At 27.2% G+C, this 20,472-nt stretch overlaps 1 protein-coding gene and 1 long non-coding RNA gene across 2 annotated transcripts in view; one reads left to right on the plus strand and one right to left on the minus strand.

Annotated features, from left to right (window-relative positions):
- The window catches only part of LOC122269691 (uncharacterized), a 41,085-nt gene extending 31,161 nt beyond the window's left edge, over nt 1-9,924 (minus strand). Inside the window, exon 1 of the long non-coding RNA XR_006225328.3 lies at nt 9,745-9,924. This is a non-coding gene — a long non-coding RNA (uncharacterized LOC122269691). The remainder of the gene's footprint in view (nt 1-9,744) is intronic.
- The window catches only part of Gad1 (glutamate decarboxylase), a 65,981-nt gene that overhangs the window by 10,718 nt on the left and 34,791 nt on the right, over nt 1-20,472 (plus strand). Inside the window, exon 2 of the mRNA XM_016062948.5 lies at nt 2,078-2,317. Within this exon, the coding sequence (XP_015918434.1) occupies nt 2,078-2,317 (240 nt within the window). The remainder of the gene's footprint in view (nt 1-2,077; nt 2,318-20,472) is intronic.

Below are 20,472 nucleotides of genomic sequence, written 5' to 3' on the forward strand. Positions count from 1 at the left end.
TACAGATGAGTGCTTTGTAAACTACTGGTTCAAAATTCAATTAAATATGTATTATCTCTGCATGTTTTCTTTGGGAATAATTTTGGAATTCCATTTCTAATTTTGTGTGGGTGTGTATAAGAAACCATTGAGCGTTTCGTAAACTACTAGTTCAAAATTCAGCCACATATGCATGTTTTTACACGTTTTCTTTTATGTCAATTTGGGAATTTTATTTCCTATTTTTTGTGGGTGTATATAACCTATAGACAAGTTTTACTACTGGTCAATATTAAGCCACATATGCATAGTTTTATATATTTTCATTGATGATAACTTAACTGTCAATTTTCATTCGTTATCTTTTCTGCGAAATAATCAATTGCTATTAAACGTAATTAGTAAGTAATGACATGAAAATATTATTAAATTAATGAAAGTAAAAAAAGGCATCAGAAAGAGTTTTAAAACGCTGTAAAAAAACGAGTATTTAGTCATTTTTCAATAATGAATTTTAAGGTAATTGTTTTTTTATTCACAGAGCAAACAGAAATGTGCACATGAGATTTAGTCAATCAGAATCAATAATAGAAATTCTTAAATGCCATCTGAAGTAGAATTGCATTGAGAAAATTATTTATCTTATTTTGTCTATTTTAATATTTTTATCTTCTTTTTCAAGACAGCCAACTACTATTAAATTCACTTAATGGATAAAAAAGAAGAATTAAAGTTGATTTAGTCGAAATTAACAGGAATAAAATTAGTAAGAAAATATTCCTCTAATAAAGTTCCTCCAATAAAGTTCCTCTAAGAGTTCCTTAATCCTCTAAGAGTTTTTTAGGCATTCCTGTATCAAAAACTTGATTGTGTTTATGTGCATAACAGAGATATTTCTTAATACTTGTAAATTTAAACAAATATGTATAAATATTGAAAATAACTTTCAGCCGTACTTATTTTGCCAATAACTGTATGTATTATATTAGAACGCTTAAAAAATTTATTTGAAATTTAACTATTGAAAATCAAAAGACTAGCTCATAGCTCAAATTATAGAAAACAATAAAAACTTAAACTGAATGCCACGACTAAAACAAGATATAAAAAAACAATTATTTAATGAGAATCGAATCGTCGCTTCATGAAAATGGCTAAGAAAATTTATGACAGCTTGAAATAAATTTTGGATAAGACTGCTGATTCTGAGTTTATCTCGTCAAAGAATGTCAAACTGCTAAAAATATGCACAAATGTTTAAAAGTGATTTAATTTGCCAATAATAAATATAGGAGATACTTATCATACGTTTATCAAAAATTTATATAAGGGAAATTTTTAAAATGACAGAATTTAAATGCAGGCGAAATTTACAAGTCAGCTGAAGAAATGAAGTCTGTTCTTTCATTAATCACAATATATTTTTTCAAATGTTTAGATTAAAAAGATTTTTGAAGAACAACAAGATTTTTCTTCCTTATGTTCTTACCTAAATAAAATTTCGGTAAACGAGCTGGCGGATATTTTCCGTTTTGTTCTAGAGATTAATATTTGTAGCACAAAATCTGTGGTTAAATTCGAATATTAAATTATCGGTCTTTACCAATGTTAGTATAGTATATTTTTAACGACAAGATACTGAATACAAATATATATACTGATACTTATACAAATGTATTTGCATTTGATTATGGGAAACGTCTCGAATAACAAAATATAACACCGATGAAACAGCCTGAATAAAGCTCAAAAAAGTATTGAAATGAACATACTATAGTTTCGGTTCTATAAACAAGAACCTTTTTCGGTGTCACCAAATGACGGTAGAAATCTTGTAGATTCTTGTTTATAGAACCAAGACCATAGTATTTCTGTTTCTGTACTTGTGTTCTACTCTGGTTGCTTTCTGCTTTATAATATGTAACACAAAGCATACTTTATCCTCCTTTTGAAATCGTATCTCTTTCAGCTTCTTACTGTCAGCATAGGATTGTGAGTACCCCAGACTTTTAACCACAAAATAATAGAAAGCACAATGTATTGACTTGTTAACATAAGAATCAAACAAAACTTTCTAATGATCTCAATATTTTTCCAGATCTATATCCGAACGGTAAAGGCGATGTCGACGAAAACACACGCAACTTTCTCTTGAAAGTTGTGGAAATTATGCTCGATTTCATTTCCAAAACTAATGACAGAAAAGCAAAGGTACTAGATTTTCATCAACCTGACCAGTTGAAGCAAATCCTTGATCTTGAGATACCAGATGAGCCATTGAATTTGGACCAGTTGCTTGTGGATTGCAAGGACACGTTAAAGTACCAAGTCAAAACAGGTATAAATTAAGATTTTATTTATGATTATATAAATAAATGTTTCGTTTTGGAATTAAATATGAGCAAAAAGTTGTTTCTCTAGAATAATTTCCAAGTTACAATGTTTTGAAAAGTGTAATATGCATGCAGAACAGCACTTACTTCTCTCTTGTAAAGCTCTTACAACTGTATCCAATGAAACACAAATACGATGGATTTGCATAAAAAATTTTTTTGGTTAAAAATAATTAGTTTTTAGTTAACAAGGAAACGTTTCTGTGAACTACCCTTTTTATTTTGTTTCTCGTACTTATTTGCTAATAAATGAATTGTTTTTGAGAAATGCGTCTTGCAGAGGTTAATCCGAGCATAAGAGGAAGGTAAGTCTTTTCTTACCTTTTTATTTAAGTAAAAATGAAAATTAAGTTAAAAATTGAAACTTTGTTTACTTATAAAATATAATGAATTAGAAAAATTATAAGAAAACTGCTTAAAAGAATAAAAAAAACAGATAATATTTTAAGTATCTTTTTTCAACACAGAAAAAGTATAGAAAAGAGTTTTTTTTATCTTAAAAATAGCTCATGTAAGAAAATATTGTTTTAAAACAGTTATTAAATTATTTATGCGTAATATTATATAAGACAGAACTAATTATTTTCACATTTTACTCAAAATAAGATAAATGTTTCATGTAGTAATTTAGGAAACTCAAATTGCCAAATTAAGTTTCAGTTAAAAACTAATAAGAAACATTAAGAATCAAGAAATATAATTTTACTTCGTATAGTTAATATGAATCTTAATAAACCTTTCAGGTAAAAAAGATACATTGTCATTTATTCTCTAGGTTTTTAAGTTCTTTCTGTATCAAGTAATTCATATATAAAATAAGACTTTGATAATTAACGTTTCGTTTCAAAAAGTTTAAGCTATACCTAATCAAACCACCGTAATTAAAATTCGTTACGTTAAAAGATTATAATCGTATAAAAAGAAAGTATAACAATATAACTTATTTTATAATATTCTGAGAAAACTGACACGACATATTCTGAGATGAATTTTACTGAAAAAATTATCTATTACACACTCACATTAAATTAATATTTATAACTTTTTACAGTATTTAGATTTAATTTCAAGACTCTATTAAAATGAGTAATAAATCAGCCTCATCTTCATATTCAAAAGAAAAAACTTGAAATATGTTTGAACTTATTAACTTTTCGTATTCATATCTCTTAAGTTCTGAAATTTGCTGTTGTTTTTAAAGACTAGATTCTTTCTAAATAAATTGGCTAAAAGAAGTTAAAACTTTTGTGTGTTTCAAAATCTTTGACATAAAAAACTTAAAAGTTAGAAATGGTTTTGTTTTTGCAACGTTTTTTTACTTTGTCTTGATATGTAACATGTTTATAAATTTGAAATAAAATTCAAGATATCCAAGTTTCTCAAAACATAGTGAAGACTCGTGTAAACTCTCTATGGAATTAAGAAACAAATAATTCAGCAGCAACAAATCAAATAAATATGCAGAGTGCTTTCTAAAACTTACCCTTGCTAAGTACTTCTGACATTTTTGTCAAAAATGAATTAATAATAACCTAAGTAGGGAGGTTTAAAAAGAATATTTATAGAGAAACCCCAAATTTAAGGTAATAAAGAATCCTCAAACTAAAATTAAATTTAAACCACTTAAAAATAACATTGAAACATTAAAAACACTTTTAATGATTCCCGCACCATCCCACTTAATTATCCAGATCGATAACCGTTAAAATAACTGCTTACCAATTTTATTTTAAAAGCATATTCTTTCAAATTTTTAATTACATTTACTATAATTATCCAGGATAATAAATATTCATATTTTAGGAACCTTATCTTATTTTTCACTTAAATATTGAGTTTTGACCCCTTTGTGTAAGTTCTGAAAGCAAAAAATAAAATGTAAGCAAAATAAAATCTACATTAAGAGCGGTGATAATAGAACATCTTGCAATTTTTTTTCTAATTTCTATAATTTTTAGAGTCATATATATTTTGAAGTGATATAAATATTTTACAAAAACTTTTTATCATAATTAAAATCATATCAGGTTGTTAACTTTTTTAACTAAAGTATTATATTTCAGATTTTTGTGATATTTAAATAACAAATCACAACTTCCATAGTCTAAGCATCTAAGCAAAAACAATTTAACACGCGACAGTTTCTTAAAAGCATATAGTTAAATTACATATCATTATTATCCCTAGAATTATTATGTTAAAAATCCCGTATTTCTTTTCGCAACTGATATGTTTTGAAAGGAATATTTAAGATAAATATGATATTATTGTTATAAATAAGGAGAAAAAACATTCGATGTATTATATTTTATCAACTACATTTTAATGACAATACTAAATTTTAAAGAACTAGCTCAAAGACGATAAACATTTTTCATACATATAGAAAACAATAAAACTGATCAACTTATGAATTGGGAAATATGTAGCAAATAAAATTATGACATGAAATGAATTGTAATTTAAAAAAATACAAAAATGCTTTCACTGTTGCTTTGATCACACATTGAATGTGTCATTTGCACACTGACTAGAAAATTATTGTAACGTTTCTAGCATGATAAAATCAATCAACAAAATATTGAAACCACGAATGAGTCACGATAAAATTGACAGCAATCACGTGTCTCATTGTTTGTTTTTTTAATGCTAACGAGAGATTTGGTACCTTGTTAAATGCTGAGCAACAGTTTTCCCCCATACACTAAGCTCCTCTTTCAACTAGCCAATTATTCCGAGAGGGGGCGCTCAGATTTAATAACGGTTTTGGACAGTCACTGGAAGTCCTGTTATTTATGGACCAATTAAGGACACTTCTTTGCTCCTCTTCACCCGCTTCAAGAGATTCTCCCTCTCAAAATCATTTTACACTCTCATTCTTTCGCTGATTTAAATGCTTCATATTTTAATCGATTAATTTGCGCAAGAAAAAAATACACAAAACGTGTTGAAAATTGTATTATTCTTAAAAAAATATTTTGAATCTATTGGATTGTAACTGAAGCACAGTATTGTGCAGATTTTCTGCAAGCTTAATTAATTGCCAAGCTGAAACTAAATATCGGTAAAACTAAAGTATCTTTAAATATATTAGACTGTAGTATGGTTCAACTTAAAGGGAAACAATATTCAATTTAACACTTTAGTTGCAGTAAATTTGATCTCTATTCTGGTTCAACACTTCAGAGTGTATGGAAATTTTAATCAAAAATTCTTCAATGACAGGATTTGCCAGGGGAAGTCATATTCTCTCTGATATGAAAGTGCTTTATTCCTGTAAGCAACAAACCAAAAAAGTAACATTTACTCTGGAACTGTGTTCTACTTTTCACTTCCTTAAAATTTTAAGTTTCTTTCATTTCATAACTACGTCTTTCAGCAGTTTGAAACATATCTATTTTTGAATTCAATATGAAGTATTTATCACCACATCAGAATTGTAAAATAGAATGAACTCATTAAACATAATTCAAAGTTATTAAATTTTTAATAAATATTTCAAAATATTTTATTAGATTTTAGCAAAAAAAAATTATTGAGTATATAAAAATATAGCATATTTGTCTGTAGTTGTTGAGAAAAGTATTGCATAAAAATTTTAAATGAAACTTTTTGTTTAAAAGTCAGTTTAATTTTTATACGGAATTTTATACGGAATCATACATTTCTTATAAGTGACTATTATTTCATTTACTTAAGCTATTTTTAAGCATTCTTCTTAAAGAAAATTTCTTTTTGCATTTTTTTTCCTCATACAAAATAAAGTTTTTTTTTTTTTTAACAAAAATAACCTACGGAAATTTGAAGTTGAAAGTAAAAATAAATAATTTTTAAATTTATTTATAAATTTTCATATCAAAAACTTCTAATAAACGCTTCATAAATTATTTATGTAACAGAGTAAAATAATTTAAAATAATCGAATTAAGTTGAACATTTTTAACATGCATTTCATTGCCTTAAAGTGTAGCTGCTTCTCGTATCAAAATGTGTTTTTCTTTCATTTCAATAAAATAAAAATTAGATACAATATCAAATCTTACGTGTTTAGTAAAATTAGGGAAAAAAATGCAAGCATAATCGAGTTTAGAGCAGCAATTTTTAAATCGTGATCGCTCTGTAGTTAAGGCTGTCATTATGAAGAACTAGGGTTCGATACCCACTGGCGGCTTGAATCTCGCCCATGGGTACCAATTTGTCTGAAAAGTAAAGGTGGCCTATGCTACGTTGCCGCATTCATGCTTTTGGCCACCAGATTTTGGAGCCTTAAAATCCAATCCATGACCCCAATAAAATTCGACGATTTAAAGAAAATAATAACATAAATTGTAAGCTTGTTTATGAATAAACCCTAAACCTGCTATATAATTGAGTGTTCTAAGTAATTAATTATGCAACTAATCTTGGATTGGACTGCTTAAATTTTCGGGTTTATTTAAAATTTCTGCTCTTTTTGAGTTATATCGTCATATAAATGAACTATTAAATTCTACTTTTTGAAACTCAAAAAATTCTGTTATCTACAAACTTTAAAATAAGTCAAATATAAAAATATGCTTAAAAAGAAAAAATAATAAGCAATTTTGTGGATCACAGAGAAGGAGGGATATAATATCTATCATTTGTTTCGCATAATAATAACGCCGATGTCGGAAAAATATTTCCAAAAAGGGGAAGCCAGTTGACTTAGGCAGTGCAGCGAAAGGAATCGTAGATCTAAAAAAATCACGGCTCGTTGACTACAGTAGATCCCAAAGGGATCTCTTTAACGGCCCCTGAACGCCCCGTTGGGCACTGCCAATTGATAGATGCTGGGAAAAGATGTGACGGTCGAAAATGGGAGATCGCTTGGTTATAAAGTAAGGGATTAGTGAAACCCAAGAACTTGTGATTTGTTCCTGGACTAGGAAGAAAAATGATGTCCAAGAATCGATCAAGTAAGTAGTCCAGACAGGAAAATCATGAAGCTAATCTAGAGGGGTTGCCTCCTGGGGTGGCCCTAATTGTCATAAAGAGCTGTACTTAGTTCTTTCTAATAAGGTGTATATTCTCAGATTTCGTTCGTAAAAGTAGATAGGGAAGGACTTTTATGTGAAAGATAATGCTTATTTTTTTCTGATTAATAGCAAAAATGTCTGATATAAAACGCATCAATTCTCATATAACAACACTCAATCCAACCCACATTACACATATTTTAAGAAATAAAACACATTGAGTCTTTATTATTATTATATTAAAATAAAATTTATCCTTCTCGAAATAAATTAATAAAATTTAATTTAATTAAAATTCTCAATTTTTCAAGAGATACTATTTAGAAGCTCAATGAAGAATACATTTTCATTGAAAAATTAATTAACTGGAATAAAAAAATTTTTAAAAAAAACCCCACTTACGCAAATGCGTATTAAAACTTACGTAAATGTACAATGCGGAAATTTAAAAAACGAACCACCATGAATAACATTTATCTAGTGATCGAATCCTCACGTTCTTGGGCACATTCTTAATAGTTTAAAGGGGTGACCTCAAATATGCTAATTAATCAGTTCAGACGATATTTTAAGTTACGAAATCAGACACAAAAACGTACTTTCTCTGAATAAACGGAACTTTTTTTTCAACGGATTCGGGTTTCTAACTTCCAAAATATGGTAAGTAGTCGTAATCTAGGGAATATGGTCCCAATAGTTTGGTCAGGAGAGCACTCCAAAGTTTGGACCCCTTAATATTGGTTTTATTTTTTGCGTATTTCACCACTCGAGAACGTTTTAAGCGAAGTGAAAGAATTTTGCACACAATTATAAAATTCGTTTATCCAAAAATAAGTCCATACAAAAAATTTATTTTAGTAAATATTTTTTTAATAATAGTCGAAAAACAATTTGAACTGCAAGGCATACAATTTTTTACATAATTTTAAAGTATTTAATTTTAAATGGAAAAATCCGAAATTTGAGCGAAATTGATTGAATAGTCTCTGAGAAATTGAATTTGTGACTTTTTTCAAATTCGATTTCTCAGAAACTATTCAACCGATTTCGCTCAAATTTTGTATTTTGCCATGTTAATTTTCATACTTTAAAATGATGTAAGAAGTTGCATATCTTGCAATTCAATTTTTTTCACTATTAATAAATAAAATAATAAATATTAACTAAAATTTATTTTTTGTAAGGAATTATGTTTGAATAAACGGATTTTATAATTATGTGCATTTTTTTTTAATTCGCTAAAAAAGTTTTCGAGGCATAACGAAATACTCAAAAAGTAAAATTAACGTCAAAGAGTTCAAATTTGGATCGCTCTCCTGGCCAAACTGGGAACTGGAGAAATCCGAATATGTTGAAAAAAAGGCATGTTTATTGAGAAAAAATGCGTTTTTGTGTCTGATTTCGTAACTTATAATATCTTCAGCACTAATTAATTAGCATATTTGAGGTCATCTCCTCGAACCATTAAGATTGAGTCCTAGAACGAGAAAACCCGATAATTAGATCAAAAGTCATTCAAGTTAGTCCACTTTTTTCGTGTACTGTACATAAAAGAATTTAAAAAGATTAAAGTTGAGTTCCGATTTTTATTCCATAACAAAATCTAACAGTAACAACTCAGATGAATTCTCATTGGAAAATATATTACATTGCATAATCCAATTTTCCCACATGAAGAGACAATTTCTTAGGTTCTCGTCAACATAAAATTAAAAAAAGTTTTGTTTATCTGGAAAAAATTTATTTATGACTAATTTAAAGATATTTTCCTATAATTTTTATTTATCGCCCCCATCAGTATTTTCTACTATTATTATATTTTTGAATTTACTATTATTTCAGATTAAAAGCTTAAAACTAAAAGCATTGTTTTCTTTTTCTAAACTAATCCTATATTATCTTATCGCTTAACATTTTACAATAAATATATTTAAATTGGTATAAAAACTTATTAACTGTTTTCGAATTATTGAAATTAAAAATCAGTTTGTAGTTCAAAATAAAAATGATTACGTAACAATCATGGATAGGTGATCGAAGCGAGCAGAGGTGAGACCCCTTATTACGTAATAAAAAACTATTGCTCTTGTCTTCAGCTCCATTCATTAATTTTACTGCATCGACTGAAATATTAAAATTATTTACAACTCTTAAACTCTTTCGACTAACTAAATAATTATTTGTTTAAAATATCAAACTACACCATTTAAAAATAAATTAAATAAAATGCATAATGCTTTAATTTGATATAAAAAAAATTTTAGAAATCATATTAAAAAATATCATATTATAAAATTTTAAAACATAAAAGATACATAGGTTCATTTACAACTAAAACATTTAAAACATTTAATATAATTTTACATTGTTATTACCAATTAACTCAGAATCCTAGTTCTACATAAGTCAAAGAAAATTTTAATGCAAAACATTTGCCTTTACTATTTCTTATAAATTTTTCGCTATACTGAAGGGCTGAAATGTTACAGAATAAGTTGGGTATGGCGTAATGTGTCAGCAACAGCTGCTACAAAAGGAGGATGTCAGTAGCAGCTTTCGTTGCGTTATTAATATACGGTGAAACCACGCCTGATTCTCATATTCGATAGAATAGGGTGTAATTTCATTTATTTTTTGAATTTTAGCTTCTAAATACTTTTATACCATAGAATAAATTTATTCATTTAACGTGAACAATCAAAATATTTAAATTCATACATCACATAAATGCCGATATCATAGGATGTTGTTTATTGTAAATTTAATTTAGAAACTTTTTCTTATTTCAAGTTGTTAACAAGAAGTTATAAATAAATTCATAAGTACATAATCTTTAGTAACTAATTTAAGTTTTAAAATGAGATAAGGAATGGAAAGGTAATCCAAATTTTTAAGTAGTATACATATTAAGTGGTAAAATTGTGCTTACGATTTAATTGAAAAAAAAAAAGTTCATTACGTGCAAAATATTGTTAGTTGATAAAACTGCATATTAATTTGAAATTAAAAATTTAATTCCAGTTCGATGAGCGACAGTTATTGTACATGCGATCTAAATGTTTCTGAATTCAAATTGCTATTAATTCTATATGTTTATGAATACCTGGGAAGTTAAGATTCATCTTGACAACACCCTTCCATAAAAGTTATAAGATAAAACATAAACGATCAAAAATGTTTCTCAATTTGTAGAGAATACTAATCTTGAGAATATACTAATCTTAAGAAAGCTTGAATCTTACTAAAAAAACGCACAAGCATCCAATGCTGCTTTAGCCAAAACAATTTTCTCACAGTAGCTCAATTTTTAATCACAAAAACTAGTCAGGTCTTTTAATGTTTATTTATATTAATGATTTTGTTATAAATCAATTTGAACTAAGTTTTAAAAGCTTTCTCAGCTTTAAGTCTGAGACATAACCATTAATATTTAATACATATTTCAATTCTTTCATTTTACATGAGTAATTTTAATTAATTAGCTCCTACTATTTTATTAGGAATAAAATATATATTTTCGATATCTCTCGTTTTCATTTACTTTTTATTTTATAAAATATTTAAAAGGAACTTGAGCTAAAAAATAGTGATGGTCCAATTTTTATTTATTATTTATTTGTCGATTTGTTTATTTATCGACTTATTTATTTATCTATTTATTTATTTATTTATTTTATTTAGTTATTAATTTACTTTTTTGCACGTTGCCTTTGTTCTTGAATGCTTTACTACGCATGCCTCAAAGAAAAACAGTGAAGAAATATCCCTGAAGTTATTAAATTTTTTCAAAAGAAAATATGTTATAAAAAATGTGAACTGTTGTTTGCTGAATTATGTATAAAAACATTGTTTCTAACGTAGAAATTTCTTGAGGAAATTTCAGTAATTTCAACTGAAATTTATTCTTATCAAAATTAAAATTTCGTTTCAATATCATTTTAACACATTGCGTGAGTTGTGATATTTATTCATGAAATCAAAAAAATAATTTGAAATACTTTTTCTCTGTTTTAAAATTTTTATTTAATATTTGTAATTTGAAAATACCAAAATGTTATTTTAGACACAACTGTAAATTTATGCATGTAAAAAATGAAACCGTTTTAACACCTGAGAAAAAAAGTAGAAAACCTTTTGAAATGTAACAGAATCGCTTTCCAAAAATTCTCCACCACATAAATAAAAACTTAAGCTTGTAATCGTACTCAGAGAAATTAACATTTACTTACTAATGAGTTTACTTGGAGGACATGTTTAAAAGACGCTTTAAAAATATTCAAACTATTTTAGCCATTTTCTTCTACATACGATTTTTTAATTTGTATAGAATTCAAATAATAATTTTAACACGTTCCTAAGCAATTGCAAGGTTTGCCTACATTTTGAAATCAATAGTCTAAGCGTTCAAATTATTCAACCATTTTGTCCCACGCAAAGTTTTTCAATTAGTGTGGAATTCTAGCAGTAATTGTAACATGTTCCTTAACAATTGTAAGGCGTGCTGACACTTTACAGCTATAGTCTAAATTTTTACACTATTCAACCATTTTCTCTTACATAGGAACTTTCAATTTGTCTAGAATTCTAATGATAATTTTAACATGCTCATTAACAATTGTAATGTGCTCCGATACTTTGAAATCAGTCTAAACATTCAAACTATTTTCTCTCACATAAAATTTTTCAATTTGTATGAAATTCTAATAATACTTTTAACACATGCCTTAAAAAATTGCAAGGTTTACCAACGCTTCGACATCAACTGCCATAAAATAGACTCAGTAGGAAAAGAAAAATTTGTGTAGGGAAAATGTCGAAAACCTTCTTACGAAGCATTGTAAAAGTATTTTCTCCTGTATAGTACTTTCCGCGTGGAGAAAAAAACACCCCTCTAACCTGGGTAGAAAAGACTGATAAAAATGTAAAGCAAATATTTGGCAAAGTATTTTGTAAAACAGTTTCTACTATCAAATGATTTAATTTTTTTTGAAAAAAAACTTTATCATTTATTAACCAATAAATCCATGTCAATTAATTTAGATATTTATTTGTTCAATATGGTCTCTTGTAATTTTTTTTTCGAATATTGAATATTAATTTTTTTTTACTATTAAAAAATTCTCAAGTTATATTTTATTTCTTTTTTTTTTATAACTATTGTCTTTTTATCAGACTTTTTCTATAAAAACTTTAAAAACTAAAGTGGTTTTAAAATATTTTTAGAACATTTAATTTAAAAGATTTAAGTTGTTTTCAAATACATTATAAGTATTCACTTTTTTTAACACAATTTTACGTTTAAATTTCTATTTATTTGAATTAGTGTTCTTTCTTTATTGCAAAGAATTTTCCTTTGGTTTTATTTAATAATATTAAGAGGCTTTTTTGAGGGATTTCTCCAGCTAGTATACAAAATTTGTACCAGAACTTTTGCAAAAAAGGGATCTTTTAAATAAAATTTAATCATAAACCCGATGCAAATGTTATACATTTGCATCATAAAAATTTTCCAAGTTTATATGGTCAAATAATACATATATATACGAAACTGATTTATTAAAATGCAATATAAAATTAATATATTAAGCATGTAATTGCATACGAGAGATAAAAGACTAAACCTAACTCAATTGTTTTTTCCCCTACAATCAAAACACATTTTCGGAAATAAAGCAACAGAATGTTTTCGGTAAAGAAAGCAAAAAACAAATTCCAGTAAGTATATTTTTTCACCATGAAGTGTGTTTTTCAAAATAAGGCATATCAAATCCAATTTTTGATGCATAGGTTACTTTATAGAAGTTTTGGATGTGATCGATCTCAAATATAAGCAATTTAATAGTTTGTTTCAAGTAATTATTAAAACTAATCCTTTTTTTACTACAAACGAAGCATCATAGCTTGATCTATCAAAATATAGTACTTTTAAAATACTTGGAAGCATTTTTTTAAGTTCATTTTTCCGCTGATCGAGAAATGCATTAAGAAAACAACTAATTACCCTGACCTAGCTCATATCAACCATTTAAATAAAACTGCCATTTTAAATAAAATATACTATTCTATTTGGTAAAAGGAAAAAATATCAAAAGGTTGAAATTACCAAATAAATGGTAAAATGAATGAAAGTTCTTAAGAACATTTTGGTAATTTTATAATACCTTACAGTATGGTATAAAAATGATTTATTCGGTTATATTTACTCTTCAGTTTTTTATTTTTACTAAATGGGTGGCAATAAGAACTATAATTTTGAAAACCAGAATTTCCGCTAATCCATTACCATAAGAACGGAGAAATTACCAAATGAATGGTACCGAAAATTTGGGTTTTATTACCAGAATTATATTTTATTTTACCAGAAATGTCATTACCATACAAATACAGTAATCTTACTCGAAATTTTTTCTTGTACAAACATAACAGTGACTACAAATTCTCATAGTGTTGGCTCTCAGTTTTAATCAAAATTTCAATAGTAGTAAAAGTACCTTTGCAAATAACTTTTATTTATTTAAAGTACTAAAACCTACTTTTATAATATAATTCAATCTTTGTCTTTACGACGCCTTAATTATTTATTGCAACTTTATTTAAATTCATTTCAATTTTGCGAAAAATATATCATAATATGTACTTTTTAACAGAACTGTTCCTATTCATATAATCCTAATTACAATTCCAAGAGAGCAAAGGAAAAACTTTTTTTTTTTGCCACCAGATTTTTTTTTTTTTTTTTTTTTTTTTTTTTTTTTTTGAAAAATGTTATGACGCTCACTATATTTTGCGGATAAATTCATTTGGTTTCATTTTTCATTCGATGAGTATTTCCAAAGGTATGTCCCCGTTTTGATATCTTTTGGACATTCTATATGATATTTGTAAGGCAATAATATTTTGTCAGAAACGAATTATTTTTGCATTATACTTTATGTTATAGTAAAAGAAAAACAAATGTAATCCCGTTTAACTTAATGATAAGGTATGGAGATAACAAATAAATAATTATTGCTAATAACCCTGTCAACAATTTATTGTAACCATGATTCAAGAATACTTTTAGCCTAGATTATATATATTCAATGCTCTTTATAATGGTTGACCACGATTACAATTCTAAATTAGGATAAATTATAAACATGATTACAATTGTAATCGTATTCTAATCCCTTACATTTCTCTCATCTTCATCATTAAGTAGGAATTTAAGTTCTTTCGTTCCCTCAAAAGTTACTTTATTTTGTATCCAATTTTTAAATGTTTCTTAAAGAAAATTTCAGCATAAATTTTGTCTAGACCTCTACACAAACAGGCAACATTCTTATGAATTTTACGACAAAAGCAGAAAAAAAAATATGAGCAATGAAAGCGATAACTTAACGAAACATTGTAAAACTACTTTTTCCTGCATAAGACTTACTGAGCGGAGAAAAAAAGAAAGAATAAACCGATTTTCACGACTAGAAAGAGGAAAAAAGAATGAATTTTTTTAAAAAAAGGCAATAATATTTTATAACGTTTTTTATTATGTTCTGAATATCAAAACAAAATAAAAGTCTTTTTCTTGTAGCCCAAAAAATCGGTATTTATGAATGGTTAAATTTTCGACAAAAAGATTCAGAAAGTTTTGTATTGAGTTTCACCTTACCTAGAACTTCGAGGGATTTCCAGCTATGCATTACTAAAAAAGCATTTTTTTTAAAATAATAACTGACATGTTTTATTGCAAAATCATGTTGAAATAATACTAATAAAAAAACATATATTTATGTCCCTTTTATAAGCGTTTTCAAAAATTGGATAATTTTATGTAATGAATGTTAGGCGAAACTAATTGAAAATAGTACAATAGAAACGAATCAGATGTGAATAACAAGATTAGTTATAGTGTTTTTATCTTTTTTATTTCTCACAAATGGTCGATTAAATCATGGTTGCTCGGGGGATAGAGCACTCACCCCCCCCCCAATAAGGTGGCTGGGTTCGATTCCCCGAAAAATGATGATGAGATGGACTTTTTTTTTTCAAATACAACTTTAAAATTCAAGCACAACATCTGAGCCGCGATGGCTCAGGGGATAGAGAATTCGTCTTCCGATGAGGTGAACTGGGTTTAAATCCCAGCAATGGCTGGTAGATACGAAATCCGCATCCGGCTTGCACCGTCCACAGTGCTGACGTGAAATATGCTCAGTGGCGAACGGGTCATAGGTTAGAGTCCCCTTGACCTCTGGCTAACCGTGAGAAGTTCTCGTAGTCTTCCTCTCCATGTAACGCAAATAAGGGTTAGTTCCATCAAAAAGTCCTCCACGAAGGCAAATTTCTCCCAATACTTAATCCAGGAGTTCCCTTGTTTTTCGGATTGGGTTCAAAATTACAAGGCTACGTAGTTGAACATTAGTAATCATAAACCCAAGAATTGGGTTGACTGTTCAACGACAGTTATAAAAACACAATATCTATAAATACTGAAAGAATTATCAAAAATATTTATAACTTAAAATTCCAATTATTTCTAAAGTTTTGAACAAAAAAAATAGTTATGTATCTTGTAACAAGAAAAAAGAATAAATTTAGTTGCGTAGATAAGTATATTGCTTTGCGTTTTCAGATTCATAATACCGCAACATTTTTTTGCGAAAATTGAAATACACCCAGCAAATGTATGCTATATCACCAAATCTGAGGGGTGTCGAGCATTTCAAAGCCAAACTAACGAATTGCGGTTTCTCCTACCGGAAAATGAGTACTTTTTCATCCTTATCTAGGCGATATCGAGGTGTCATCTGACTTTGTGTGCGAATAGGGGCATCGGTTGGCACTAAATTAGTTTCACAAATTTAATTTCCTCCACACAAGACCTCCTAATCAGGACCTGTCAAAGAACGATTCTTCTTTTGGATCGGAAACAGGGAAAAGTACCCAAGCTAAATGATGTCACTTTCTTTCAAGTTCACTTTTACAGTTCTTCTTTTAACAAGTTTATTAGTTACTAAAAGACAGAAACATTCTCCGATAATTTTTAAACAATGATTTCACGTTAAAAATTGAAAATAATATTTTCAATGTTATCATATTAGAAAGATAAATAAGTTAGTTATTAGAGAACAGAAAGCTTTGCTCAAAGTTTTTAGATAATGATTTCATGCTTGAAATTAAAAATAAAATGTTTAATGTTATCTTATTAGAGAGATAAATTAATTATTTATTAGAGAACAGAAACTTTCAAGGATTTTAGATAATGATTTCATGCTGGACACTGAAAATAATAGTTTCAATGTTATCATATTAGAAAGATAAACAAGTTAGATAGTAGAGAACAGATACTTTTAAATTTTCAGAGAATGGATGCCTATTTTTGAGCCCTTGAAACATCACGATTTTTTTTATCATCTTTGTATTGTTTTTTTTTTTTTTGAAGCAAATGATGTTTTTTATATAATAAAGTATAAAAATTATATTTGAAAACAGAAACTTGCTCTAAAAATTTTTGGAATTATAATTTAATGTTTGAAATTAAAAATAATTTTAATCTTATCATATTAAAACGTAATATACAAAATATATATAAATATAAGAATTTTTGAAACGCTGAAAGACGATAAAAAGTAGTTTAGTTATAACGAGACACAATTAAAACACTCAGATTGAATCTGCTTTAGTCATTTATTTTTAGTTTAATGCAAACTAAAGTAGTCTCCGGTGCATGTAAAAATTGTTTATGATGTTTATAACTTTTGATCAAATAAATTAAAGTTTTAGATTTTTCAAGAAAAGGCCTTAGAAACCTGAGTTTATTATTTAATTAATCAAAAAATCTGCATGTTATCAAAATTATCTTACATATGACGTAAGCAACATTACTTGTGTATATGCTGTTTGAATAAAGTAAACTGAAATAAAATTAAAGGTGTTAACCTGTCAACGAATAGGAAAGAATTATATAGAGATAATTCTATTAAAAATTTGTGACGCTTTTTTTATTCATACGTGTATCAAAAGTGCTGTATTATGCTCCTTTATACGTGTTTCAACTTAAACTTTTGAAAAATTTCTTCAACGTTAACTCTCAAATTATGTAAAAATTAAAAAGTCAATTCTTTAAATCTCACACTATTTTTTTAAACTCTCAACGATATAAACGAAGAACTTGTAGAAGAAGATACCAAGAGACATTCTAAAAAAACATGAAAGTTTAGTTCGAAAACATATTATAGCAGCATGAATGGAATTTAAATTTTTCTATCCTTAAATTTCAGTTAAATTGAAAAATGTATTTTATAAACAGCTGTTTTGACAATTGCTTGTTAATTCATTGAAATGTCATTTAGAACCTTTTTTCATTAAATTCTTTAAAAATCACTCTCTGTTTTGTTAACAAAATCACTTTCTAGGAGAGTTTCGTTAATAAAATCTCTCTCTAGGAGAGTTTTGTTAATAAAATTACTATCTAGGAGAGTTTTTTTAATAAAATCACTATCTTGGAAAGTTTTATTAATAAAATTACTATCTAGGAGAGTTTTGTTAATAAAATTAATATCTAGGAGAGTTCTGTTAATAAAATTAATATCTAGGAGAGTTTTGTTAATAAAATTACTATCTAGGATAGTTTCGTTAATAAAATTACTATCTAGGAGAGTTTTTTTTAAAAATAAAATCACAATCTAGGAGAATTGAATAAAAACTTCGAAAGCATCTCTATACGAATAGAAAATAAAAAAAAATTCTTCTTCTTCAATAATTTATTGTACTTTTTACATGAAAGAACAAAAAGGAAATGAGGAAAATAACTATGACTGCAAGAAAAAAAATAGACGAGAAACAGTAATAATGACTAGTTATTTATTTATTTAACAATCAAGGTATGAATATTTTTGAAATTAAATCTATTAAAAGTAACACGAGTTTTTCTTTATTCAATTCACAAGTTTTTCTTGCTATCTTTGCTTTAATCACAAAATAAAATTCCAAATTCTTCTTTGTGACATAAGTGCCCATCCCTCTCTTCAATGAAAATGCTTTCAGACCTCAAAATAGCATCTGAAGAACCATCGATTAAGCCAAGTATTGAGATTCTCAGGATTCCTGTATCAAACCCAGGAGAGAATCCATTTTCCGAAATCAATGATTCCCTCACTCCTTCGTGACGGATGACTCGTTTGTGATTACAGCTCCCACCCTCCCCCAAAAGGGGCTTTGTTACTTGACACCATCCCTCCCCCTCTGTAATTTTGTCCCGTTTTATGCCTAGTGAGGGTAGCAAGGCAGAAAGTCGAATCCAGGATTCCCTCAGCCGTTTTCAAGCAGACGTTTCACAAAACGGTGATAAAATCCTTCCTTCAAAATTTACGGCTCTCATGTTATTTTTTATGAATAGTAACCTCTCCCTTCCAAAGATACTTTTAATTTGAATTTTTTTGCTCCAGTTGAAAAGAAGTATTTTATTTATTTTTGGTATTTTCCAGGGAGGGGTAGCAGAGAATTATTTTTTTCTTTGTTTTTCAATTATTTCGTCAAACTTTCTTTTGCAGAAAACTCAAAATTTTCTTTCAAATTATCAAGTCATGCTCCAAATCAAATTATCATTCTTTACAAAAATTATCTTTCCTTAAAAAAGTTTTCACTACTAGATTTTATTAATGACCACAGTATTATAAGAAAATATACCCTGTAAGAAAGGAATCATTGATAAAAATCATTTTGTTGTCGAGCTAACCTTGTGAGGTTTCCCTCGCCCAATACCTGTTAATTTCATTCAAATGTATCAGTATTCAATCTACTACCAAATAATACTGCGTAATTTTATCTATAGAATATTTTTAGTTATGCCAATCTAGTAATTTTTTATTAGTTTGTTTGTTATGGTTTTATTATTTGTTTAAGGTTTGTAAGTTTTCTAAACTGTTTGCGGCATTATGAGAATGATATAATCACGTTGGTTAGTAATATCATAGATAAAAATTCAAACAAAATTCAATTTATGATGAATTTTTTGAAATTTTGAGGCATATAATACGAAAGCCTTATTTGATTAGTGGCTCAGCTTCATATTTGCTCATTTTGAGTTCCTCTGTTTGGCAGATGAAATAATCTAAAAGTTTAGTAATTTTAAAATAAGGTCAAAATAACTTGTATATACATGAAAACTCTAATTTTTTAAAAAGTGGAGTCTAACCACTATATTCAAATAAAATTATATTTTCTTAAACTGGTGAACATTTTTATCATACTTACGTGTTGCGACATGCAAAATTTTTCAGAATGATTTTTTTTTCTCATTATTGTTATTAAATAGGGCAAATTGAGATCAACATTTCACAAATTTGTTTATGCGCAGAATAAAATGATTTTTCAACATTTTTCTGAATACTTAATGTTTTATTTGTGTTATTATTTAAATTGTCATACAGTGCGTTATGCAGAGTTCTTAAAAAAATTTGTTTGTCTTTTTTTGCACTAATTGATTAATTTAGTATGCACTGGTTTTTATAGAAGAAAAAGCATATTCAAGAATGTTGACCTGCTCTCACTCTAACAGAATACATTTGAAAATTTTCAAAAAGGTTGCGAAATAAATTTTTTTTAATGAAAAAAAAGTCTATTTTCAAAATATCTTAAGTTCTTATAGTAATGTCACTCTAATGAATAAGATTCAAGTAATTCAGAAACTAATTTTCCACAGAGCTTTTTTGTACCATTTTTACAGCATTATAAGCATTTCTACAGATTCAAGAGATCGAAAGTTTAATTTCTTTTAATAAATTTAGGACTGTTCTCTAATATTTTGCGAATTTCTAATGAATTAGACAAAGAATCATACCAAAGTTATCACTTTTTCAATAAAAGTCATTAATAAAAAACAATTCATTAAAGAAAAATTATGAAACACATAGTAAGTATATTATAATGATAGCTATCAGCTGACAGTTCTTAACAATACTATCTCATAACATTTAAGATCATTATATGCACCTAAACTTACCCCAATAATCATCCTTTTAATGTTACGGCTGAGTTTAATAATAACTAAATATATTGATTTAAAAAACTATATTTTTAATGAAATATCTATCTTCTTATATTATCAAATACCACACTTAAAT

The sequence above is a fragment of the Parasteatoda tepidariorum genome, chromosome 11 (genome assembly GCF_982258835.1).
Source record: "Parasteatoda tepidariorum strain Cologne lab strain chromosome 11, Ptep-v5.0, whole genome shotgun sequence".
Lineage (NCBI taxonomy): Eukaryota > Metazoa > Arthropoda > Arachnida > Araneae > Theridiidae > Parasteatoda > Parasteatoda tepidariorum.